Source organism: Equus caballus, chromosome 19, assembly GCF_041296265.1.
Source record: "Equus caballus isolate H_3958 breed thoroughbred chromosome 19, TB-T2T, whole genome shotgun sequence".
Classification (NCBI taxonomy): Eukaryota; Metazoa; Chordata; class Mammalia; order Perissodactyla; family Equidae; genus Equus; species Equus caballus.
In genome coordinates, this window is record NC_091702.1 from 34,387,157 (window position 1) to 34,412,730 (window position 25,574).

The following is a 25,574-nucleotide window of genomic DNA, read 5'->3' on the forward strand; positions in this document are numbered from 1 at the left end:
GCAAATAGACGTCATTTAATAACAAAATATTTATTGATGAGTAAATGAACAAAGGTATTAATTGTTCTTTCCAGCCCGATTTCACATGGGGGCAAACTGAGATATAATATGGGAATTATAACGTGGGAAGTAGAGTTGGCCCCACGAGAGAAGCAGTGCAATGCTGCGCAGAGGGAGAAGAGCGCATTTCTGGAGCTGATGCTCTGTGGGTAGGAGGAGCCCTTGGGTGGTGGCCTGTCATGTTCAGGAAGGAGAACACAAACAGGCACAGGCTGAGATCCCCTGTCTTCTCTGGGACTGCCTCGAGCTGCCCAGGCTTGGAGTAACTGAGGCAGCAGTGTGGAGCACATCCCTGCAAAGGGCCTCCCAGGTCCTCCCACTCCCTTTCCTTTCCTCAACAGCAGGAGGAGAACCAAATCCTGACCTAAAATCTTCCCTTGTCCTCTTGGGAGCCATGTAAAACAGCCCCTGAATTTGAAGATCGGCTCATGGCCTTCCCTTGCTTTCTCTGTCTCCTCACTTCTCTTCAAATTTCTCGAGTGCAGTTCCCCAAAATTTCTGTCCTCCCTCAAGATAAAGGAGTCTAGGAAAGAGTGGGAGTTCTCACCAAGTCAATGGGAGGCAGGATCCAAGGCACCTGACCTGCCTTGGAGAACAAAGTACTGTGGCCTCATCAAGGAAAAGAACCGGGCAAAGGGGCAGTGCCACCATGAAGGGGACTTAGCATATGAAGTGAAGGTTGTCTTTTGAATACTTATTTCCCCCCTCAGGAAACTGTGTGATTTTAATCACTGGAAATAGGAGGGAACACCGTGCTTCCTCCTCCCTGTGACAAAGGACTCATCAAGAGTTCCGAGGAGATAGAGAAAAGGCAAATCACATTGCCTAGACAAGGCAGACACAAGTGTGCTCCCGGGAAGGCCTGCCAAGAGCTCTTACATAAGCTGCAGTGAGCTCATATGTTTTCACGCCTGTCAGCGGATCCTGGGCTTCAGGGCCAGGGGTTAGGCTGGAGGAGGGAGCTCAGAAGAGACTGTGTTCTTCCAAAGAGGGGGCGCTCTGGGAAGAAAACATGTTCCCACTCTGAGGATGATGAAGACAATTTTCATTTCCATGTCAGTTGACATAGCCTTCCATTCCTCACAGCAGCAATGTCAGGACAGGAAAAGGTGATGCTTGGTCTTATCAGCCCCATGGTGTGGGGGAAGGGGTTAGCGAGTCACAGGTATGCAGATATGCACCGGTGGCATGGATAAGAGAGCTTGCCCTCCTGACGTGTGGGAAGCCAGATGTGTGCTCAGTTAGGTCCATCAGCTACAGGCTGGGAATTAGGCCTTGCTTGAGCATCAGGCCTTGGTTTCCAGTTGTTGCCACCACCTAGGCTGTTCTTGAATAGGAAATTCATTTCATTTATTGACTGAGACAGGCTCAATATTCTGGAAACTTCTGCCACTCATTTTACCTGCTTCCCTTTTGTTTGGCAGAATCACTGAGCCAGCAGACTTTGGCAAGCACACTAACCAACCACCTTGTCCACCATCTTGTCCAGAACATCTGCAGTCAGCCCGCCCTGACCCCAGCAGCTGAGCAAGGGAATGATACCTGCTTCTCTTGCACTTTGCCTGTTGCAAATGATACCTCAGCCTGCATAAGTGAGCCAACACGTCTCAACCAGGCTCCCCAGACATTCTCTCGGGGGTTGACATACTTCCAGTTCAGTTGAGCCCCAGTGGAGCAGGAGGATCTGTCTGTACATCTCAGCAGCCTGCCCCTCTCCCTCAGTTGGCTTCACAGTCGTCACATTGTGGGGGCGGTAATTGTAACTGGTTTTTGTACGATCAAATGAATCTGCGGAGACGATGTTTTACCTGTCCAAAATAATACCATGTCCAGCCTTTCTGTAACTACTAATGCGTTAAACATTTTTATTTCAAAAATAAAACATGCATTGTTCAGGTAAATTTCTGACTCCTCCAAGTGCTTTGCACTTTCTCTCTGGCATCATTAGTGCTTATAATACTTCCCCATTTTCTGTCTTTTGAGAATTTCGTTAATGTGCTGTTTACCTTCCTCTTTCCAGATCAATCAGGAATGTTTTGAATACAGCTAAGACCTTCCCTGGGTTCAACCCAAAACTTTCTCCTCTTAAGTGTTAGAGTGATGTCCTGATTAACTTCTATTTGTGAAAAGTGGATTCAGTCTGTTGAGAAATGACTGACCTCATATGCACAACACCCCAAAATCTTCCTCCAGCAAGTGGATGATACCCACAACCTTTAACGTTTAAGAAAGGATCCACCATAATGATGTATGCCTAAGTATTTTGGTGTGAGATGTCATGACATCTATAATTTACTTTAAAATATTTCAAGGGAAAAAAAGATGAAACAAATACGGCAAAATGATAATTGTTGAATCAAAGTGATGGGTATATGGGTTCTCATTAGACTCATGGCTCTACTCTTCTGTATGTTTGACAATTTTCATAATAAAAAGAAATTATTCCCAGACGTTCTAATTCCAGGAAGTATATTTAACCTGGAGGAGGGTGGGGGAGCTTCAGGAGGCTGACAGGGAGAAGATTGGAGGTGGGAGTTGCTTAATCCTCTTGGGTTTATTATCATTACCTTAATGCCTAGTGGTAGCAGAGTATGATGATAGCAAATCCCAAACAGTAGTTCAATGACATCCTCTATTATTGACACCCCCCATGCTCCTCTGTTTCTCTGAGTTAAAAGATCTAGTTCTCAATCCTTTTACTTCAAGGATATTAGGGAGAGAGGAAATATTTACCAGGAAAATTTGTCTTTTCTTAAAGATCATGCCATTTTCTGGTAACCAACTGGTACCAGTTTTCTTAAAAAAAACAAAAAGATAAAAAAATAAGTTCATTGGGGCTGGCCCTGTGGCTGAGTGGTTAAGTTTGCGCGCTCCGCTGCAGGCGGCCCAGTGTTTCGTTGGTTTGAATCTTGGGCGCGGACATGGCACTGCTCAGCAAACCACGCTGAGGCAGCGTCCCACATGCCACAACTAGAAGGACCCACAACGAAGACTATACAACTATGTATCGGGGAGCTTTGGGGAGAAAAAGGAAAAAATAAAATCTTCAAAAAAAAAATAAGTTCATTAGCTACTTTGAAAGTACTGTTGTTTAATCCCTCAATAGAAAATGCAGACTTTCTGGAATCTTCTTCTAGATTGCCACGTATATTGTGGGGTTTATAAATTCATCTCCTTTCATATTGTCTAAAGGCAAAAATAAATTTCCACTTTATTATCCCTCACCTTGTAATTCTTGCTAAGATTCCATTTGAAAAAGGATTTTTCTTTTTTTTGGAAAGGAAAAAGTTCAATTTTTTCCCATCATTCTAGAAGCAGTGTTTTTACCCCAAATTATGTTTCACTCAACAGATTTTTTAAAAGGATACTTCGACTCTCTGTTCCACCTTTAGATATCAATTACTAAATTCTGATGTTTGACTACCTGAGCTCACTTCAGTTGAACCTGATCTTTAATATGGTCTCTGTGTATCTTTTAATATGATCTTTAATATTGTGTGAATCCCCTGACCTCTTGAGTCCTTCACCAGGTGTTCATTGTTGGCTGGCTGTTCCCTGGGTAGTGTCTTAGGAGATGGCTGGTGCCTTGGAGAAAGAATCTAACAATAAGGGAGGCGGGTAAGGTGTATGTGGACTTTCTGCTGCCCAGATCTGCTCCCCGGCAAATGAATGCTGTTTCCCACTCCGGCTCGGTGGAAGAGGGAGGAGGGGGACATGGATTTCCAGTTTGAGAAGGAATTAAGTCATGCCCAGGGTATTGCTTTGGGGGGAGAAAATCCCTGTCACCATGCTTGAAGCTCAGAGGACTCAGTGAAGGCATTGCAGGCACGGACACGGGCTTTGAAGGCGGATACTGACAGACCAGAATCCTGGATCTGCCGCCATGAGATTTGCTCTGTCTTCATTTGTCAAACGGGAACCATACAGCGCCAACTTCATAAGGTTCTCGTGAAGTTTAAAAGTGGTCAAAATAATAGGCTTTGGACTAAACAATGAATGATAGTTGTTATTTAACAACAATTCTATCAATACCTGGATATTTCCATTTTACCATTAACTCAACTTTAAGCTTTTTTAAACAAAGGATTTCTCAGTCCTTTCTTCCATTTTTGGACGACTGTAGTGTTCACACTCATCTGGCCTTGCTCAAATAAATCTTCTAAAAGATCCAATTTTCTCTCTCTTTTCATCTCATTAATCTGTATCTTATTATGCTGGTCTCTTACTGTGCTGTAACTCCACTTCTGTGCTGCCTTTTTATTCTTGGTCAATCCCGACCTTATCTTTAAGAAGTAGATTGAAAACATTTCTGTCCTTCTGTCCAAGTTGAATTTCATATTTTCTGAATCATGAAGCTGCCCTCCATGTGACCTAGAAAGCCCTTTGATGATCCATATTTAGCTGTATCCATCACTCAACAGATGTCTGGGTAGTTAAAGGCCTCGATGAGCTCCCTCTACATCCTGTGGTTTCGAGTTCCTGAGTTGTTAGTTAAAAAGCTTTCATCGCCTCTACCCCCCTCCCCCTCCCCATTCCAGGGTAGAAAGACAGATACCAACTTTAGCTATTCATTCATTTAACAAATATTTACTTACTACCTACTACATGCTTGATCCTGGGTTAGATGTTATTCTCTTTGCTTCCAAATTGTGTTTTCCTAATTTGACTCATTGAGAGTAGCTCTCCATGTTTTCTGATTATTTCTCTAGAATCTGCCTTGAGCATCTAATTAAATGGTCTCTTCTATCTGCAGTGTTTCCTGACCCGTGGGAGACTGGGAGGCTTAATTGCACTCTAGTGCCTTGCTATAATGCACCTGCCATTGCATCCACAGATTTCAGGATAACACAGGTTCATTGTGGACTTTATTTAAGGGAGTTTAGTTAGCAGATGAGGCTGCAGGGCTCTGCTTGCAGTCCTGCACCACGGACATGAGGAAGGAAATGGTGGCAAGGGTGGAATGCCCAGCAAGGTAAGCAGCTAATTTCCAAAACCCCTTGGTTTTCTGTGTCCCTGGCTTCCCACAGAGATGCCCATGAGAAAAGATGCCTCTCTGCTTTTTGAGCTCTCTGGATCTTCCCATTAGATAGCATCTCTTGGCATCTGAAAGGCAGCCTGCCATTCTGTTCTCCTGTGGAACACAGATGGCCCAGCCCACGCTTATCACTAATGAGGATCACATGCAGAGCCTTCTTGCTGGAGGCTCCCTGCAACAACCCTAGCCCTCCTTCCCTGAGCAGGCCAGTCACTTGTTGACCATGGCATTTAAGTCTGAGAAGGCTGCTTGTGGCTCTCCCACTCATAGAGTTGAATAGAAAATCCACTAGGTAGGCCTGGGGAAAAGAGTCCCATTCAGCTAGAATTTGAAAGGTTGAGGATTAGGGGATGGCTGCCAATTTGATTGCAAGGGTGAGGTTTTCGGTTCCGGCTGTCCATGGAGGCTGTTGAGTTTAAATTTGAACAGGCCCTGGAAGTTCTTCAGTAGGAACGTGATTAGATGGCTATACAGAGGTTGACCAGATAGGAGATCAATTTGTCAATACTGTGTGGTCTTACCCAGGATGAGAGTAAGGTTGGAAGTAGTTATATAAGAATGTTAAAGGCACTAAAATATGGTAGAAAAAGCATAAATTTTGATGTGAGGCAGACCCACGTCAAGTCCTAGCTCTACCACTTGCCATGTGTTTGATTTTGGACAAGGTACTTCACCTTTCTATGCACTAATTCCTTTATCTGTGAAATAAGCACAACACCCATATCATAGGCTGTTCTGAGGATTAAGTGGGATAGTACATGAAAAGACCTTGACTCAGTGCCTTGCACCCAGTAAGCAATAAATGGGAATTCCCTTTCCTATCTCCTTTTCCTGTTTTCTCTTTATAGTAGAAGGTTGAAGTCATTCCAATATGAAGTCACTCCAATATGGTGGGCCATCAAAGTGGGCTAAAACAATGGCCCCATGTAAAATTCTACACAATTTTGCTCTCTTATTTTATCTAAAACTTGATTGATATTTGAGATGTGGCATAGTTTCTTTTTCATTGTCTTTGCAAGTCGGATGCAGGTCTGGTATTTGTGACTAGGAGAAGAATTCCAAAGTGCTAATATGGACCTCAATAGAAATGCAAAATCTCTTTTGGTCTTAACACTGTAACTCATTCCTTTAACTCTCAGAGCTACCAAGGAGAGATCACCACCACTAGCTGACCTTGAGGGTGCCAATGAGTTTTGTCAATCCTGCCATGTGTACCCACTGGTCAGTACCCACTGATTCAGAAATCTCTCTGGGAGTCATTTTTTCATTTCTTCAGAAAACAAGGGACACTCAGGTATACTGTTCAAAAGGAAGTAATAGACCTATTGATTTCACATTGGTGCCTAGAAAAACGGTCTTGACAGTTTTTTGGACAAGGTAGATCAAACACTGCTCGTTCCCCACCAAACCAGGTCAGGGCTTTTCCTGTAAGAGCAGAAGGCTGTTCATTCCCCAACAAGGCAGCTCTTTCTATATTAGGCCAGCTCTAAGAGCAGACATTAAATTGAATAATAATTGACCTGGTTCTGTTCTCTGGAGCTCCATAAATGAAGTCTGACCTCTGGCAGCTATCATGTTTTCCCCTTAATTTTTCCCCAATCCCTTCCTCACTCAGGGGACAAGGAGTCCAGATCTTTGATTCTTGCTTGAAGAGATGTAGAGGGGAACAATGCAAGTAGTTAAACAATCACATAAAGCAAATTAGAAAGAATATCTTAAGAATGGAAACTCCTTGTCCTATAAAAATACTTTTTTGGAATATTATTGGAGGGGATGGTTACTTGCATGTTTCCATCTCCACTGAGGACAAAAAGAAGAAATGGTTGGGGCCAGCCTGGTGCTGTAGTGGTTAAGTTCACACGCTCCACTTCGGCAGTTTGTATCCCAGGCATGGACCTGTCCACTGCTTGACAAGTCATGCTGTGGCAGGCATACCACATATAAAATAGAGGAAGATGGGCATGGATGTTAGCTCAGGGCCAGTCTTCCTCAGCAAAAAGAGAGTAGGATTGGTGGTGGATGTTAGCTCAGGGCTAACCTTCCTCAGAAAAAAAAAGAAGAAGAAATGATGGGCTTCAGGCTGTGTTTCTAATCTATAGTTGTTGACAGAAAAATTAAGGCTTCTATGGTTCTTTACCATGAGTTCTTCAAATCAGGCCTCTCTGTATATTGCCTAGAAGGGGATCTCAACCACAGAACTCTTTTTTCATGGAGCATTTTATGGATACTTGCATTTTGTGAAACACATTTTAGGAAATTATAGTTTGAGATATGTTGCGGGGACGTAGACATTTGAAATAACTTCCTGATTGATTATTGTTGGATCCTGGAACTGGTGGCCAAGAACACCATGAAGTTTCCTTCCTTGGACGGTTGGAGGGTTTGTAGCCTTTTCCTCCTCCCCTCCCCCCCTCCATCTTCTAACATTAGCATTAGGCACCCACCTCCCTGGAAGTGTTGAGGTTTAGGCTTGTGACAGCAGGAACCTGGGAGTCTAGATCCTTCCTATCCCCAAGATTCTATTTTTATGGATCCCAATTGTGGTAGTTCCACAGAAGGTACAGCCTAGCTGGGATAGGAGGTAACTGAGGGTTTTGGCCAAGAGGAGAGGGGGCTAGAGATGGGAAAAGTTGATGCAATTATTTTTGGCAGGAGCTGGAACCAAAGCAGCAGGAGAGAGTAAGTTTTAAGACTCTCTGGCAAAGTAACTTCCTAATCTGTCACTGAGTATGTGTAAAAAAGTGATTAGTGGGTCTCTATATTTATCATGATTACTCACAAATATGTAATTTACATAATATATACAGCACATTAAGTACTATGTCACCTTATATAATGTGCATATGTATAATGTATATGCACGTTATGTAATGCCAGTCTGGAGGCTCTTCCAAGTTCTGCCAAGTATTTCCTAATTTATTTGGCAATTTTAACATATCTTTTCCATCTGTGGAAAAACTCTCATGAGAGGAGCTGGTCTCTGACCTGAAATATAATCATCCTACTAAGTTTATCTCCATTCTCAACTCACTGGAGGAAACCCACAAAGACCAAGCCATAATGAGGCACAACTCCTAGCCCATTAGCCCAGGGACAGCATGATGTATTGAAGATTTCCTGTTTCATTCTTTTTATTGCTAGTGGGGTAGAAGCGCGGGGGCAGGTGAGAACACCTCTGTGGCATGGTCAGAATCAGAATAACATGAGGAATGAGGGTCTGGATTCTCTCCTGACTGCTTAACCGTGTGACTTTGACAAGTCACTAAACCTTCTTAAGCCTGGTTTTCCTCATTATTAAGATGAGGATAGTAGTACCTTCTCTGCCAACCTCAGAGGTTGCTGAGAGGACCACTGTGATGAGGTACGCTACAGTAAGAAACCACAGTCACAGCAGTTAAGGGATGAGTTGTAGGGTCAGATTAAACAACAAAACTAGACTTACTGAGGTTACCAAATTGGAAGTGCAATTTCACCGAAGTTTGTTACACTCTGTGGCTCTAAGGAAGACTTGGCACATGTCTCTCAAGCAACACCGCAAGTCCTATGCGCTAGAGCAGAGCAGGCAGGGGCCAGTCTCTGACTTGTGAATCTCTGAGATCCAGTTTCACCTGTTGATAGTGCCATGTCTCAACAGCCTCAATCTTGGGGATCAGGGCTGAAACACAGGCAAAAACTTCTGTAAATGTCTTGGGATCAGTGACCCCAAAGCTGAACCTGCGTTCATTTCAGAATCAAGTGGCTTCCAAGACAGTACCTGTCGCCATTCTGGAGCTTGTTGGTCCCATTGCCAAGGATCCCGTCATTCAGGACATTCTTCAGGTGGCCTGGCTTTCCCCTTGCCCAGTGTTCTGCACAGTTCGGTTGAGTAGGATGGTCCTAGATCTCCGTCCTAAACGTCCTAGGTGACTGCTTCCTTCAGAGTTAGGATCAATATGCATACACAATCTTAATTTTTCCTTCTTTGTGCAAAGCTCCTGATGACCCAGTACAAGATCAGGGGGAGCTCAGTGGAGTGATGTTGAGTGGGCCCAGGTTTCCTCTTGAGAAATCTCAGAGAGGATGGAGGCCTGAGGGAGCAAAGGTGCTGAGGCAAATGTTTCTTTCTACCAATGAAGCCCTACACAGTCTTGCCTTTGGGAAAGGAGGGTAATGTTGGCACCAGCTGAATGAAGCCCATTGAGCTCTGCCGAGACCCCTCTGGATACGGGCTGGCAGCACCTCGTAGAAGGGGCCTTAGTCCTCCTTGTAACTCTCCATTGAGGTCATCCCTGCAGCCAAAGGTGTTTCCAGACAAAGAGACTATGATGGCCATGATGAGTTGACATGGGGAGAGTTTAATTTAATGATCTGTCTAGTGCCTTCAACCCCAGACCAACTTCTCACCAGTTCAGGCCAGAGAAAATCTCTAGGAAGCATCACGAGGCCTCCGTTTTCTCATGTGGGCCTGTCCCAATCACATATGTGCTGCACATTCATTCTTCCCTGGCAACTGGATCCAAATGGAAACATTTCTCAGTGACCGGAAATGCCCCTATTCCAAGATGAATGGATTCTTTTCTCTATTAAATATCTTAGTGGCACTTATTCCCAAACCACATTAGCCAAGATACCATGAACAGGTCTCTTAGCTTTTCCAAGATAAGTTTCCTTATCTGACAAATGGGAGAGTAAATCCTGCCCAGCATATCTTTCATGGTTTTTTTGAGAATCCAGAATAGAAATTCTCAGTCTCTTTATGAGAAGAAGCTACTTTCATTTCCCTTAAATCTCATGATTGCCATGGGGAAATGTATCTTGGCAATGAAATGGTGGAATTGGGAGTAAGAACCTTCTCTTTCTTTCTCAATTTCTGTTCCTATACTACATAATTTTTTTTCAATCAGGAAAAGTCCATCAGTAAATAAATATTTATATATATATAAATATATATGCTATATATATGTACACACACTTGAGACCATCAGAAGGGCATTCAGGTCTACTCTGGGAGTGGTACGTGCAGAGAGGCAGGAGGGAACCACCTGATGGTTTGCCTCCTGGGCTCTTTAGCAAAAGGCCCTTCCCTCCCATCTTCTCTGCCTTCAGGAATAGTCTGCCACCAGGGCTTGGAACTCAAACAGGAAACACGCTTTGGCTTGAAAAAGAAAGAAGCTGGGGGTGTTTTTTTTTTTCTTCCCTTTTTACACAATATTATGACACCAATTTGAAAAATAAATCCCAGTTTCTCTGCTTTCCCTCCCAGGTGTTCACAGAACTAAGAAAATAAATACCACATCTAAGGTGTGCTGTGCAGGCAGCGCTGGGCCCTCCTGGAGCCGTCTCTAAACAAACACACAGCCACTGGGAGAAGGCTTTGGGAAAAATAACAAGTGCCCACTGACAGCGCAGAGAACCAAGAATGGAAACACAGCTTTCCACAGCCTTTCTGCCTCCTCAGCGAGTTCAGGGAGAAATTGTCACTCGAAGGACAACCAAGAAACCAACGTGCGCTTGCTGAGCCCTGCCAAGGGAGTTGCTCTGAGAGTCGGAGGCTGTTTTGTCTCTGTACAGAGGGACCTTTGTGCAAGTTCTCTGGAACAGGAGTTCTTTTCCTTGGCCACATCCGATCTCACCATAGGCAGGAAACCTGCAGCCTGCTCCTTGCGAATGTTCATGAGGAAACTTGCAGCACTGGTGGGAAGAAAGGGGGATTTCTCTTTCAGTCTCAGAAAGTCCCACTCAAGGCTGGGAATGTGGAGGTTGCTGCATGAGCCAGCCTCACCCTGGTGGGCCCTAAGTCCATTCAAAATGTTCTGTTGGCACTGGCTCTGGTGGGTTGTGTCCACTGTTGAAATAAATAGAATGTATGTCAGGGTGAAGGATTCTTCCTAAAGGGTGGCTTTGCTTCCAATGGTTAGAGAGGGGTGTGTGTGTGTGTGTGTGTGTGTATTACAGTTTCTTGTTTTATCTCTTGGTTTAACTGGTGTTTGGCACATTGTTTAGTCTTTTGAACGGCTCTTCCTCCTCAGTGAAAAGAAGCTGCTCTTCTGGGGAGGTCCCATCATCATGGGCGCTTGGTTCTTGTGAGTAATTTTAATCTAAAAGCAAAGAGGCAGAAATGAATTAGTGGCATGCAAACCCCAGTAGCCTATGGGAGAATGAGTTGCAGAGAGAGGAAGGAAGGCCAGCTTCGGGTTGGAAAAAGCCCCATGCAGAAGGACGACTGTCCTTGAACAGCTTCAAAATTGGCAACTGGACCCTGAATGGGCCTAGAGTTTGGCACTGCTGGAAGTGAGGGGCGGAAACACTGGGGAGAGACAGGTGTGAGCTTCCCACGTGGTGATCAGCTCGCACCTGTCTTGTGTCCTTGCTATTCATAGACTCAGAATGTCACAGCCAGAGGAGACCTCAGGGACCATCTCATTCAACCCCTCTGTATGATAAAGGAACAGAGGCCCAAGGCTCTGCTGAGTCTTAGATTACCCTAAGGTCACACAGAGAAGGGCAGAACAGCTAGAGCCCAGTTCTTCAGATTCCCAGCCTCCACTGCTCCTAGCCATTCTTGCTGAGGCAGTGCAGAGATGTCAACCAGTAACTCGAAGTTGACCTAGAAGCTTCAGTCTGATCTCTGACCCAAGCAACATCATGTGGAGAGTTTGAAAGTGAGTCTCTTAGGTGTTTCCTCTTTTCTTAGCTTTCCAGGAAAGACTCAACTTTCTTTTAAAAGCATATGCATTTTTTGAATTTAGGTTGTATGAGTATTTTCTCATGCAAACTTGAAGCTATGCTCTGGGGATCAGGTTAGGAAGAAAGGCAAAAATGAGAATTCACCAGTGTCTTTCACTTCCAATTGACTTAAAGATGTTTAATCCCTATTTGAATGTGGCACGGTGACACTGCCAAGTTAATAATCTGCATTATCAGTCCATCGGCATTTATCAAGTATGCCATATGTTCAGAGTAGGAAGATGGTGTTCCAACACCATCTTCCTGGTGGTGGCACTTAGGATTCAAAGACCTGGGGTTGGGTCCTAGAACTCCCACTTCTTTGCTGTGAACCTTTGGACAAATCATTTAACCTGCAAAACCAATGCTTGCTTAACTTCCAAATGAAGATAATAACATTTGTCCTATTTTTCTCACAAAGTGGTTGTGAAGATCAAATGATAGACAGTCAATGAAGGCCCATTGTAAAATGGAATGTAACAGTTAAATAATTGTTATCTTACATTGGAGGAAGAGAAAGATGTCTGTCAAAAGAAACAGAATCTATGAGCCCATTTTCATGGCTTTTACCACTTTATTGGAACTGACAGTGTGACCACAGAGAATAAGAGAAGAAATCTTGGAGAGAGAGACCCATCAAAAGTTTAAATTAATGTAGGATAAATTGAGTGGTGTCAAGAAGAGGTTAGGTAAGGAACGAGAAGAATCTGAAAGGAGCAATTGAGGAGGAATTTTAAGATTTGAAAGGAATGGCAGGAAAAGTGTTGGTGAAAAGAGAGGGAAGGCACTGGGTAGAGGGGCCATGTATGAGCTAGTTGAGTTTGGGGCAAAGGATGAGAAATGAGGTCAGGGTTATGGGTGGGGCAGCTGACCTAGGGTTTCAAAGGGGAGGCGGCAGAGATTGGGTTTAATGAGAGGTAATGGGGAACCATGATAGCTTTTTATGCTGGAGAATAACATGATGAAAAAAAAGAGTTTGAGGGAAATTATTCAACAGCTGTTGTCAGGGTGAGCTGGGGTGGTGGAAAGTCTGGTTAAGAGGGTACTAATGCAAACCAGGTCTAAATTTATAAGGCCCCAAGATATGGAAGGAAAAAGATGGGACCAAAAGACATTGTGGAGAATTAGCATAACCTGGGTAAGGAAGCTGGAAATGACTCTATTTTGGCTTCTACCAGCCCAGAGATCTAGAAGGAGAATAAGTCTTTCTGTTTTGTGGAGTAAACCAGAGGAGCAAACCAAGAACCCATCAAACACCATTTTGTGTTACATGCCTTATCATGGGTATTATGTTTGTTCTGGAACTCACGGAAGTGAGGCATAGACTGGGGACTCTGACAGCACTTACCTGTGGCGTGTAACTTAGCACTATCTAATGACAGTGATTTGTGGCACATTTCTTTGGGGTAAGCCTGCTCTCACCCCCACGCATGTGAGCCCCCTGAGGGGAAGAACTTCATCTTACTCACCCTGGTATTCTCTGGGCCAGCACAGCGCCCATTCAGAGCACATGCTGTGGAAGTATTGAGTGATTAGTCCAACCAAGAAGAAAGAGAGAATGTCCCGGCAGTGGAGATGGCTGTGCTTGGGGCAGAGAGCGGCAGCTGGTGCGCTGCCTACATTTCCCGCTGATGGAGCCTATTTTTTTTAGACGATAGAAGACCCTTGCTTCTCCTTTTTCTCCCTATAGCTGAGCAATTTATTTGCTTGTTAGCCCTTCCAGGGCAAAGAGGAGGAAGTGAAACTCAAATCCCTCCCATTTGGTTTTTCAGCAGTTTTGACATAGGTCTTGATGGGGTAGAAGTTTGGAACTCCTGGGTAACATGAGATTCTGATGTGGTTTGTGGATTCTAGTACTACAATAACTGAGAGCTCACTGTATGGACATACACTGAAGGCAAGAAGCATGAGATCATACTCCCATTTTGAGTCAAAGAGGTGTCACTCTCTTATTCCCTTGTCCCCAAATTAGGAAGGGTTAGTGGGTTAAATAGTTAAAATTCCATTTTAGGAGGTAGTTGGATGTGGCTAAACTTGCCTATTCTACCCATGATGGAAAGAGAGCATCTTACATTTCTGTGGTTAGAACCCAAACTTCTCTGGTAATTGGGTACTTCAGGCAATTAACTAAAGTCTCTATGGTTTTCTTAGAAACTTTTCATGACATTTACAACATATGACAAGCACTAAGGACAGTAGCCCCATGTTCTTACTTTTCTGCTCTATTACGGAGAGAATTGATACAGTAGACGGTTGTGTGATAGCTCAAAATTCACAAAAGTACCGCAGCATATAATTTCTCCTTTAAAATGGAGTATATTGTAAAATTTCACTAGTGCGAGGGGTTGACTTTGTTTTGGGGAGCCCTTTCCCAAAAACCAACACATTTTTATTACTTTAAGAGAAGCAATAAACTGAGGGACTCCTTCCTGAACATTATCCTCTCAGGGCAAATGATTCAGATTATGCCCAGCAAAATGGCCGATAACTAAGTGTGGACCCTTCCCAAATCATTCGGGGAGTGCTGAGTCCGCCCTAATTTCAGCTGGAGATAAACAGAAAGGGACAAACCTGAAAAGTCTCAAGCAGTCTCTGCGATATTTTAAAAAGTTAAGGAAATAGTCCTGCTTAAAGTGAGCTAGGGGAGAAGGGAGGGGGCTTGTGCTGTCCTTCAGGTCTTAGCTACTTCTGGGTTCTCCAAGGTTTTAGGATGCTCTGCTTCATGAGAGTGTTTCCCGCCATCAGAGGATTTCAAATGTAGCTGGACAATCGGGTTTTGCTAGGGGTAGAGGAGAAATGTGGGATTTATTGATAAATTGGGAAGTTTGACTAGATTATTGGTTCTCCAAGTGTGGTCCCTAGACCAGCAGCATAGCATCTCCTGGAAGCATGTCAGAAATGCAAATACTCAGGTATCCAGACCTACTGAATCAGAAACCCAGCAATCTGTGTTTTAAAAGTCCTCCAGGTTATTTGGATCCATACTCAGGTTTGGGAATCACTAGATAACTAGAATCCCTTTCAACTTTGAGATCCTACTCTTATCTTACTCTGGGAGAAGAAGATTCTCAATTTTAAGGCTCAAATTATGCCACCTAACTGTGGCGGTGAAGCATAAGAGGTCATCTTACAGTACTGCAAGCACAAGGCAAGTTTTCTTAATAATATATACTTTATATACATATATTTATATGTATAAACAAATATATGTTCATTTTTGAGAATTTAGGAAATATGGAAAAATTTAAAAATTACCTAGAGGTAACTGTTGGTAACTTTTTGGTATACATTTTTTCAGTTTGTTTCTATGCTTATATGTTTTTAATAAAATTGAAATCACCTTCTTAATCTCCTGTTTTCATTTAACATTATTTTATAAGCATTTCTGATGTAATTAAATATGATTTTCAATAGCTGAAAATTATTCCATTTGATGAATTACACATACCTTATTTAACCTTTTCCCTAAATGTTGAGCTTTTTCCCCCACTTTTTTCTATTATCAATAATATAGAAATTGACATTCTTATACATCAGTCTCTGTCTGTATTACTGATAATCTGTATTTTACTTAAAATAAATTTTTAGAAGTACAATGAACAAAATTTTAAGGGTCAAAGAAAATGAACTGGATCAATGTATATTAATATTTGTAAGGTTCTTCTTGATACATGGCTCCAAATGCTTTCCAGAACAGCTGTACCAGTTTATGCTCTTGCATCACTGGGAGTGCTGGCCTCACCACACACTTGACAGCAATGAATGTTATCTTAAAAAGAAAAACAAAGTGTGCTAATTTGATAAGTGAAACGTGGCATGGACTTATCACTATATTAATTTGAAATTCTCCCCCCTACTTTTTTCTTAACTTGTGATATTAAATATTATTTCACAGCTTTATTAGTCCATGGCATTTCTTCCTTGAATTGTCTGTGTACTACTGCATTGTTAGTATTTTCTCTTGCTGGTTTCTAACAGCTCTGTATACGTTATGCGAATTAACCTGCTCTTTGAGATCACTACTGCAAACATCTTGTCCTTAGCCTTTCAAATATTTATATTGATTCTTGACTTGTAGCATTTAAAATGTGTTAATAGTCAAATATGTCACTTTTTCCTTAGAAAGCCCATGCTCACAGTGTGATTATAGTCATTTATTTTTCCCCCTACTAGTAACAATTATTTAATTGAATTGGAGTTTTTTTGTTTTTGTTTTTGGAGTGTAGTTTGAGGTGAGAGGTTGGTATATAACGACATTTTCCCAAACAGGCAGCTTCCAGGATACCATATGTTAAACAGTCCATTCCTTTCAAATTAGTTTATGATCTTTCTTTTTTCTTCATTAGTTTTTATGTGTACTAGGGTTTCTTAGGGCTCTCTTTTGTACAATTGATTTATCTATCCAATATTCTGCCAATTATTGTGGCTTTATAATTATTTTAATATCTGTGGGAAGTCTTTCCTCATAGTTCTTCCATAAAATGCCTTAGCTATTGAAGTGTTTTGTCGAGTTAAAAAAACAATTACATTGGGATTTCTTTTGGGATCCCTATTTAGAAATATGGATGTTTCTAAATTCAAGTCTTCTTTTTTTTATATTGGTTAAGTCTTACAGACTTCACCTATTTTTCACCATTCAGTTTAGGATTTAGTTTTTGTTTGTCGCTATTGTGATATTTTAACTTTTTTGTATTATATTCTTCTGATTGGTCATTGCTGGTATATAGAAAAGCTATTAGCTTTTGCCTGTTTATCTTTCTGTAGGGCTTCACCGAAGTAATTTAATCTATGAGATTTTTTCAGTTGGTTATATTAGCTTTCTATGTACATAATCACATTATCTGCAAATAATGACAGTTTTGACTCTTTTGCAAATAGTTATATTTCTTTTCTGCTTCAGAGATACTACACTGGATAAGACTTCCATGTCCACACCTGGGATCTGAACTGGCGAACCCCAGGCTGCCAAAGCAGAACGTGTGCACTTAACTGCTGCACCACTGGGCCGGCCCCATATTATTTTCTTTTGATGAGGAAGATTGGCCCTGAGTTAACATCCGCTGCCAATCTTCCTCTTTTTCCTTGAGGAAGATTAGCCCTGAGCTAACATCTGTGCCAATTTTCCTCTATTTTGTATATGGGTCACGCCACAGCATGGCTTGACAAGTGGTCTAGGTCCGCACCCAGGATCCAAGTCCGAGAACCAGGACCACTGAAGCAGAGGGTGCCAAACTGAACCACTATGCTACCAGGGCCAGCCCCTGAAACAAATATTTTAAAGCCTCTCAATAGTTGTCTTTTTGTCAACTTCTTATATATCTATTTTTTTTCTCAGAATATGTATTGATGCTGTTTCTCATGGTACATATTGTGATTCTGTTATTAGATACTAAAATTTTATGACTATTACACCTCATAATTGTGCGTACTTTTTTTTTTTTTTGCTGGGGAAGATTCTTCCTGGGCTAACATCTGTTGCCAATCTTCCTCTCTTTTTCTTTCCCTCCCCCAAGCCCCAATACATAGTTGTATACTCTAGATGTAAGTCCTTCCAGTTCTTCTATATGAGCCACTGCCACAGCATGGCTACTGACAGACGAGTGGTGTGGTTCCACGACCAAGAAATGAACCCCAGCCACTGAAGCGGAGAGCACGGAACTTTAACTGCTAGGCCATTAAGGCTGGCTCTGAGTGTACTTTTTACCAAATAAAAAATGACCTTCTTTATTCCACTTTATGCTTTGGCATGTTGGAAGGTTAATTTGCCTAAAATTAATATAGTTAACAATATCATTTCTTACTTTTAATTTCTCTATGCTTGATAAAGAATAAACTAAAAGATACATATGTCCTTTTGTTTTAAACACCTGTTTACATATACACCTGTTTATTTACACACCTTTGTTTTAGGTGTATCTCTTACAAGAAGCATGTCACTGGATTTTAATTTTTAATCCAACATGAGAGTACTGTTCTTTTATAGGAGATTTTAACACATTTATGTTTTTTGTCATTATTATCAATCTTACTCTTAACGTCTTTCATCTTGTTTCAAAAATTTTTTACATGTTTGTTTATTTGCTTTCTGGCTTGTGCTACATTAAACAAATTTTAAATTCTCCCAGATTTGAAAGGTGTGTGCCTTGTTTTTAGTTTCACCAGTGATTACCTAGTTATTAAAATTTTCTTCCGATTTATATTTTTTAATTATCAAAGTGAGGAGAAACAATGAAATATTTAGCATATTTTTACTATTCCTTCAGCAATGTCTCCCACATGTTCTCAGCCTTGGTAATATAACCTTTGGTTGGGGATCCAGGTTATTAATGTTTACATTATATATCTTCTCATTCAAAGAGTGATTTTTGTCATTTGCATTTAGTCAACCATATTTAACTATTTGTGTTTTACTTCCTTCTAATTTAACTGGTTTCGATTTTAACCAAAGTTTCTATGATGTCCCGTCATTAAGTCTTTAATTCTGAATCACTTCTGAGTTGGTGTGCACCTTTAGGAAAATGCTTCAACCAGGGTACTTTTGTTTCAACTCTTGCAAGTTTAAGAATGACTTTCTTTGACCTTCCGTTGTGGACTGAATTGTGTTTCCCCCAAATTAATATGTTGAAGCCCCAACCCCCAATGTGATTGCATCTGGAAATAGGCCTTTATGGAAGTAATTAAGGTTAAGTGAGGTCGTAAGTATGGAGCCCTAGTCCAACTGGACTGATGTCCTTCTAAGAAGAGCAACCAGGAGTGCTCATGCACAGAGGAAAAGCCATGTGCAGACGTAGTGAGAAGGTGGCTGTCTGTAAGTAAGGAAGAAAGGCCTTGCCAGAAAGCAACCCTGCCAGCACCTTGGTCTTGGACTTCCAGCCTCCAGAACTGTGAGAAAATACATTTCTGTTGTTTAAGCCATCCAGTCTGTGGTATTATGTTATGGCGGCCCGAGCAGACTGACATCTTTCCATACGGTTTCCATGGACCATATACAATCAAATCATTGGATCGCAAATTTTGTCATAGTGACTTGTAATCTCTGAAGGGAGGCAGGACAGAGGATGGGGGTGGGGACAGGAGTAGTATTCAGCTATTTCAAAAACCAGGGCTTGTATGCAGAGGAATGGCAATCTGGTTTCCAGATATCACTGAACCAGGGAGAGAAGGTTTGATTTCTTCCAGTCCTTTTTTTAGGAGACAGGAGGAGCTTGGATAGATGTTTCTCAGTTCAGCTCCATTGAAATAAGTGGTAGGGGCCGGCCCCGTGGCCGAATGGTTAAGTTCGCGAGCTCTGCTTCAGTGGCCCAGGGTTTCACTGGTTCGGATCCTGGGCACGGGCATGGCACCGCTCATCAAGCCACGTTGAGGGGGTGTCCCACATGCCACAACCACAAGGACTCACAACTAAAATATACAACTATATACTGGGGGGATTTGGGGAGAAAAAGCAGAAAAGAATAAAAAAAGATTGACAACAGTTGTTAGCTCAGGTGCCAATCTTTGAAAAAAAAAAAAAAATGAAAGAAGTGGTAGAAATTTCTTCCATCCTTCCTCATTCTAACAAGGTGGTAAGGTTTTATTAGTTTTTGCTATAGTGTGTTTTCTCTTTTTTTTTAGTTTTCAAAGAAGCCAGAAGATTGAGGTAAGACTTTGCAGAAAAATTTCTACTTTTGATACCCTTTATAGAAGATGCCATCTCTAGAGTTTTTGTCTCTGTAACTTGTTTTATAATCTATGTAATTTGTAGAAGGTTTATATTTTTTATTATAATTTTATAATCTGTAGAAGTTTTATATTTGTGGAAGTGACGTTTTATAATTTGTAGAAGTTACATGGAACAAAGAGTTATAGAAATACACCTATAATTCAGGCCCAGTAGAAATCGTGTGAAAACCTTTCTTTAGCAGAAGAAAACTTGATGTTCTGAAGGGCTCAAAATAGCAGGCCATTGAGATATCTGAATATTCCACCAGAGCGAGGAAGCTTAGAAACACTACTTTTGTCTTTTGAGATTTGCACATTCACGATGGTATTGGGGATAGTGCTAATGTAATATCCCAGTGAGTACCCTGGGCCCTGAACACCAGGACAGCGGTGTCTCTTCACCAGAGTTTTCAGCTGGGTTTCTGAGAAGGAACTGAGAAGGAAGGATGCCTGGCTCCTGGAGCAGTGCTAAATGGAGAGCTCACATAGCTATGGTGAGTCAGGGCATGGAGATGTTCCCTTTATTTTTGTCTGTTCATTGGTTCCATCCTTTACTCATTGTTCAACAAATATTACTGTGTAGCTGTTACAAACCAGGCACAGTGCTGGTGCTGGGTGATAATGCCATAAACAAAACAGATAACTTGTGTGGTTACCCTTTCAGTGGAGTATTCAGGTAGGTCCTCAGGGCTGTGGGTACATCTGTGGTGAATTGTGTCTGTGCACTCTGGCAATTCTCTCCCAGGTACTCCAGGGGGGGTCACCGCCACTGGGTGGAAGTTCTGGGGTAAGTGTGAAGATTTGGCTTCAACATAAGGAAACACTTTCTAACAATTAGGCTTGTTCATCAGAACAACACTTCCTCTTGGGGTGGCAAGATCCCTGCCACTTGAGAGCCCTGGGACTCTCAAAGATACTGTAGATGAAGTCTCAGAATTCTCCAACTAGAACTGTGGGCTCTTTGAAGACAGGTCTATCTGTCATTCAGTTTTGGAACTGGTGCCTCCCAGGGCCCGGCACATGGCAGGTATTCAATAAAAGCTTAGCAGGTAAATGAATGGATGGATGAACGAAATGGAAGAGAGGCTGCACTAGATGATCTCCCAAAGTCCCTGCAGCTCTAAGATTCAGTGATTTCATATGAAGTCAGTGCCCAAAAGGAGCCAAAAGTAAAGCTTCTTGTCCTCAGCTCAAAGATTGGCAAAACTCACCGTGCATGGTGGCTGCATCCAGGGCTCTCCATCCACTTGCATCGGCAGCAGCTTGTTCGTCCTGGAACCCCCAGAACCGAGAGAACACAGTGAGCTTCTTGGAGTCAGAGAATCAGAGTTGTTCCCAACAGGGAAACAGAAATGGGAAGACCTATCTTCCTACCTAGGGGTGGTTCTCTAAGACTCTTCTAGGGGGCTTGTTAAAAACAGATTTCTGAGCCCATCTCAGGGATTCTGACTTGGTAGCTTATAGGCCCAGGGGACTGCATTTTAATAAGCACTATGGGTGATTCTGTTGCTTTGGTCCTTAGACTTTACTTTGAGAAATGCTGCCTTGGGTGAGCAGTGAAGTTCATAGAAGTCTAGAAAACAGTGGCCAACAAGTATGACACCACTTAGCAGACCCTCAGTCAAACAATTAGCCAAAGGGCCTGCGGATCATGCCAAAAACTCCACTATGAAATGGGAAGGATTATGAAACGGGAAAAGGCCTGGTTTTTCTGTTGAGTGAGAGGTTGCGTCACGTCAATGAGGTAACGTCTCCAATCTATACAAGGTACAGCTCAGGTCTGAGTGTGTCTTGCCTTGCCTCCACCCTAACATCCCCTCTTTTATCTCTTGAACAACAGTACACTCTATGGTTGCATGGACTGTGGACCTGGCTTAGCTGGGAAATGGGATCCTCAGGAATTCTGTCCCCATGAGTAAGAGAAGAGAGAAGAAAGTGTTGTTTTCTTGCTTGGGATAAGGCTTCTCTGGCATACAGATTCTAAAAAAGAAAGGAATGAGGTCTTCTGACTTCCTTCTGTAGAAGAGTTGTGAATTTGTACTACATCGCCTTTGGGAGAAAAGGCAGGTCCTTGTAGGAGGCCTCTGGTCTGGGTGAGCAGGGAACAGTTGCCACCCACTGGCCAGGAAGCCCTCACTGGGTTTGGCATCTGCCCTGTTTTTCAAATTATAAAATGAGGGAGGCAAGCTGTGTTTGATGTTGATGATTCTGTGACTGACCCTGAGGATATTTAATAATAAAAACAATAAGCTTAATAATAAAACAAACACTGAGAGGAGAGAGTGGCATTTTGGTTCTTGGGGCTTAGGAGAGTATCTGGGAAATGCCCAGGAGGATGGGGCTCCTGGCTCACCCCTTCTGTTTCTATCTAGAAATAGGTCTACTGAATATGAAGAGAAAGTCCTCCTTCTTATACATGGCTTTTTTGATTCCTCTGGGATCAAGATGTTATGTTCTCTGTGGTCTATATAAGTTATGACTTGGATGTGCTAACAGACTGGATCTACTCAGTGTTAGAGACACAGAGAATGCACAGCAAAGGAAGTACAGAGATTAATCTGGAAAACAGAAGCCCCGGCACAACAGCCCAGAGAGAAGGAGGAGCAAAGCTTTGGGGAGTAATAGAAGAGACAGAGAAGACACAGAGAGGGAACGAAGAAAAGGGGTTGGTGGGATAGACCTTCAGCAAGAGACATCAAGGAACCAGCTCTGGGGACCTTTCTGAGGGATGCAGAGCAGCGCCAAGAGCAGTGTTTCCCTGAATGTGCTCTGAGGACACTTGCTCAAGAGGTTCTGGGAGAAAAGGGTTCTGTGGTCAAATAACTTTGGGAAACCTGCATGTTGTGGTCCCCTCTAGGAGATTCCTAAGGCACACTAATAGATTTGATCTGTAGAAATTGAATTGAAAAAGGAAAGGAGTACAGACTTCTGAAATAATCGGGTGGAGAAGACCAGAGCATCCCTCCATTCGACTTCGTCTCTTCCAGGAGCCTTTAGTGGCTGACCTGTGTGGTCCACCCCCTAAAAAATCATCATCTTCTTAGTCAATTGGGACAGGTTTGTTGATGTTGATGGTTTACCTCTACAAAGGCATATAGGAAATAGTATTTCTAAGGCCACTATCCAAGAAAGAGCAGAACAGAGCAGAGAACTGGGGTTTTGTCAGAGTGTGTCCTCTGGTATACATTTAACATTCTAATTTGTAAAGATAAAAAAGGCAAGGAGTTGGACCTCCAGTCCTCTGGACCTCATAATCTTGTACTCCTGCTTAGAGACTTTCACCAATTCATTCTAAGAGAACAGCAAACTGGTTGCAGTGGACCCTCTAGTTGATGTCCTGGATGGCTCCATTATATCCAGTTTGGGAAACGATCTCCAAAGACATTGTTTATAAATGGTGTCAAGCTTCTATCCCCCTCTTCCTGCACTGAAATCCAAAGATGGCTTCCTAGTTGTTGTCTGTAAGAATATTAAGGGAGGTGTGGAGAGTCTGAGGCTGCTGGGTAATGAGGAAGCATACCTGATAGTGACAGAAGAGCACTGGGCCAGCCTCTTGCCCGCACTCTTCAGGCCAGTGTAGATCTGCCCCATCTCCATGGCTCCTTCGAGCCCCACCACTTCAAGTAGCTGGTCACTGAGGTCTGCAGAGACAGACAAGCAAAAGCAGTGCACACACATCTCTCTGTTCCTGAGCCTGGTTCTGGCCAGAAGGTCTGGTCCTTAGATGGCCAACCCAGATCTGTTAACATCCCTTCATCTCCCACCAGACAGAATTTTCATTCTTATTCCAAGTAGGGAATTTCCTCAAAGGTCAATAAATGTACCTTCTCATGAAGAGAAACCCAGTTCTAGTGAAATAAGGTTTTGATCCAGAGCATTAATATGCATCCAATGAATAGGTTCGCAAATCAAGAAACCTCTTCAAATGCAGAATAACATAAATGATGAAGCAAATATTTCTGAAATAATTTTCAAACCCCCAGTGCAGCTAAAGACACATTGGTTTGGGATTAGGATAGGAAGGAATGTTGATGAAGGTTATTATTCATAGCTGGATCAAGTTTCTCTTCTCTGAATGTCTGAATAACATCTTGGCCCCACTGATGATGACTGATAGTTAATTAACCTCAAATTTGGCTTGTGGTAAACCAGTGGTGAGCCAAGCTCCTTGGACATCCTTGGGGAAATCAGTGACCTCTTTCAGGACACCAGGTGCCTCATCTGAGCCAAGGAAAAGAATATTTCACCTATGCCAGATTATTCTGGGTCCACAGTATTAAAAGAGGGGCAGAAAATACGAGTCTCAGGCTCAGAATCACATAGGATTGATGGCCTCCCACAGTGGCAGTGGCTTCTGATTCAGCACCTAGAAGAGGTCCCTTTTGTTTTGAGTTTCTAAGGCTTGGATCGTGCCTGCCCCATTTCTTGTGAAAGCAATGGCAGGATTAAGGTTTGAGGTTGGGCCCAAGACTCACTTTTACAACACAACTTTTATTTATTTAAAACAGAAGCAAGATTAAAAGGTAGATTTTTAAAAAGCTTCTATTCCTTTGCCTATTAAGGCAAAGGCACTTTTCTCATGGGTTGTGGCTAATCACTAACACCCTTTAATATCCACACATTAGAAAATTGTGTCTATGTAAATGCTTTTGTTTATTTATCAGAGGGCTTCTGTGTTCTAAGGTGCCTCCTAGTATACGGTAATAGTGTTAGTTAAGATTGGCGAGGAGATATTTGGGTTTGTCTATACTTTTTTGTTTAGAAGACTAACTATTGTTTAAAAAACATGCTCTCGATGGATGTATTTCTAATGAAGACAGCTAAACAAGCCATTGGGCTGACCACAAATGTGTGTCAACATTGCTACAGTCTAACCTACCGATGACCGCTGATGGAGTCAGCTGCCAGATTCGCAAATTGCATTAGTCTTTCTGTGACAGGGACATAGCTTTTCCCCTCTACATCTATCGACACTCCCATTCTCCTTCTCTGACACTCCTTTCTTCACATCTGTGAAAAGATATTGTCTCCTTAAACTCTCCATCTCATTTGGATTTGGAACAAGAAGCCATGGAAGGGCAAAGTTTGTTTAGGAGAATGCTCCAGGCTCTCTTAACGAGTTTGGTCCAATAAACAACAAATGTCTAAACCTCTAGTCACTTAATTAGTTTCCTTCTTACCAAAGAATGTTGAATCACCCTTGGTAGTCTCACCTTACTGTGCCCTTTTAACAGTCTGTGAAATCAACGTGGGTTATGAATGAGAGAGAGAGAGCAAGGGAGAAAAGAATAAGAAGGAGAGGAGTGGGAGGAGGAGGAGAAGGAGGGGAGGGGGCGAGAGAAAGAGGGGGGGGGACGAGAAGGAGAAGGGAGGAGAGAAATGGATAGAGTGTGTCTAGGGGTGAGGAGGGCGGGGGAAGTTATATTGGAGTAGAAGAAAGGAGGAGAAAAGAGAAGCAGAACTTTTTAGAAGTTTCTCCTGTGGCAGAGAGACAGATGTCTTATAAAAGGGTGCTCTTTGTACCAGGCTTTGGTATGATAGTGCTGCGATACTTCAATGTTTTCCCTCCTTGAAACATTCCCTGGTAACAAAATGTTCTGAGAAGCAGGGGACTTAACAGACTCAAGGGTTTCAGCTTTTACAATGTCTTGGTCTTTTAACAGATTTTCCTGTTGAATGGCTTTAACTCTAAAGTTGTTATCACTTCCCACACATTACCTTGCAGCTATCACTTCCCACACATTACCTTGCTTCCTGGCTCTAGAAAAGAAGTAAATGAAGGCTGATCTCAACCGCATGGTGGGTGGGGGGGGTGGGGGGGGGGCAGCAGCTCACACAAACGTGGGATAGAGGAGATAAATGTAGGGGAAGGGGCTAGGATCTTGGCATACTTTTTACCATTGTGCCTTTTAATTTGTATTCTGAATCTTCCCCGGCATAAAGAGGCTAGGATGACTCTTGTCTTCCACTGAGGGAAGACTTGACTGCTCTTCTGTTGCCCTACCATTGCCTAACTGATCTTTCTTTCAACTTCCTAGAATGCCTACCAGGAAGTCCTGATGTAAAGAAATCT

The 25,574-nt window shown here is 42.5% G+C and overlaps 1 protein-coding gene and 2 long non-coding RNA genes across 9 annotated transcripts in view; 1 reads left to right on the forward strand and 2 right to left on the reverse strand.

Moving 5' to 3' along the window:
- The window catches only part of LOC111769048 (uncharacterized), a 33,328-nt gene extending 22,375 nt beyond the window's left edge, over positions 1-10,953 (forward strand). The window contains exon 3 of the long non-coding RNA XR_002801788.2: positions 10,338-10,953. This is a non-coding gene — a long non-coding RNA (uncharacterized lncRNA). The remainder of the gene's footprint in view (positions 1-10,337) is intronic.
- The window catches only part of DGKG (diacylglycerol kinase gamma), a 236,116-nt gene that overhangs the window by 2,313 nt on the left and 208,229 nt on the right, over positions 1-25,574 (reverse strand). For 5 of the 7 annotated variants that reach the window (XM_023623474.2, XM_070242676.1, XM_023623478.2 and 2 more), the window contains 3 exons: positions 23,022-23,142; positions 20,713-20,773; positions 9,410-11,172 (listed from right to left, as the gene is read on the reverse strand). In XM_023623474.2, coding sequence (XP_023479242.1) covers positions 11,074-11,172; positions 20,713-20,773; positions 23,022-23,142 — 281 coding nt within the window. In that variant the 3' untranslated portion in view covers positions 9,410-11,073. Of the gene's footprint in view, positions 1-9,409; positions 11,173-20,712; positions 20,774-23,021; positions 23,143-25,574 lie in introns of those variants that run through there. The other 2 variants (XM_070242677.1, XM_070242678.1) reach the window with 1 other exon arrangement.
- LOC138918974 (uncharacterized) lies at positions 1,709-9,255 on the reverse strand. The gene is made up of 3 exons (XR_011428783.1): positions 8,850-9,255; positions 8,538-8,750; positions 1,709-1,868 (listed from the first exon to the last, which is right to left on the reverse strand). It is a non-coding gene; the product is annotated as an uncharacterized lncRNA (long non-coding RNA).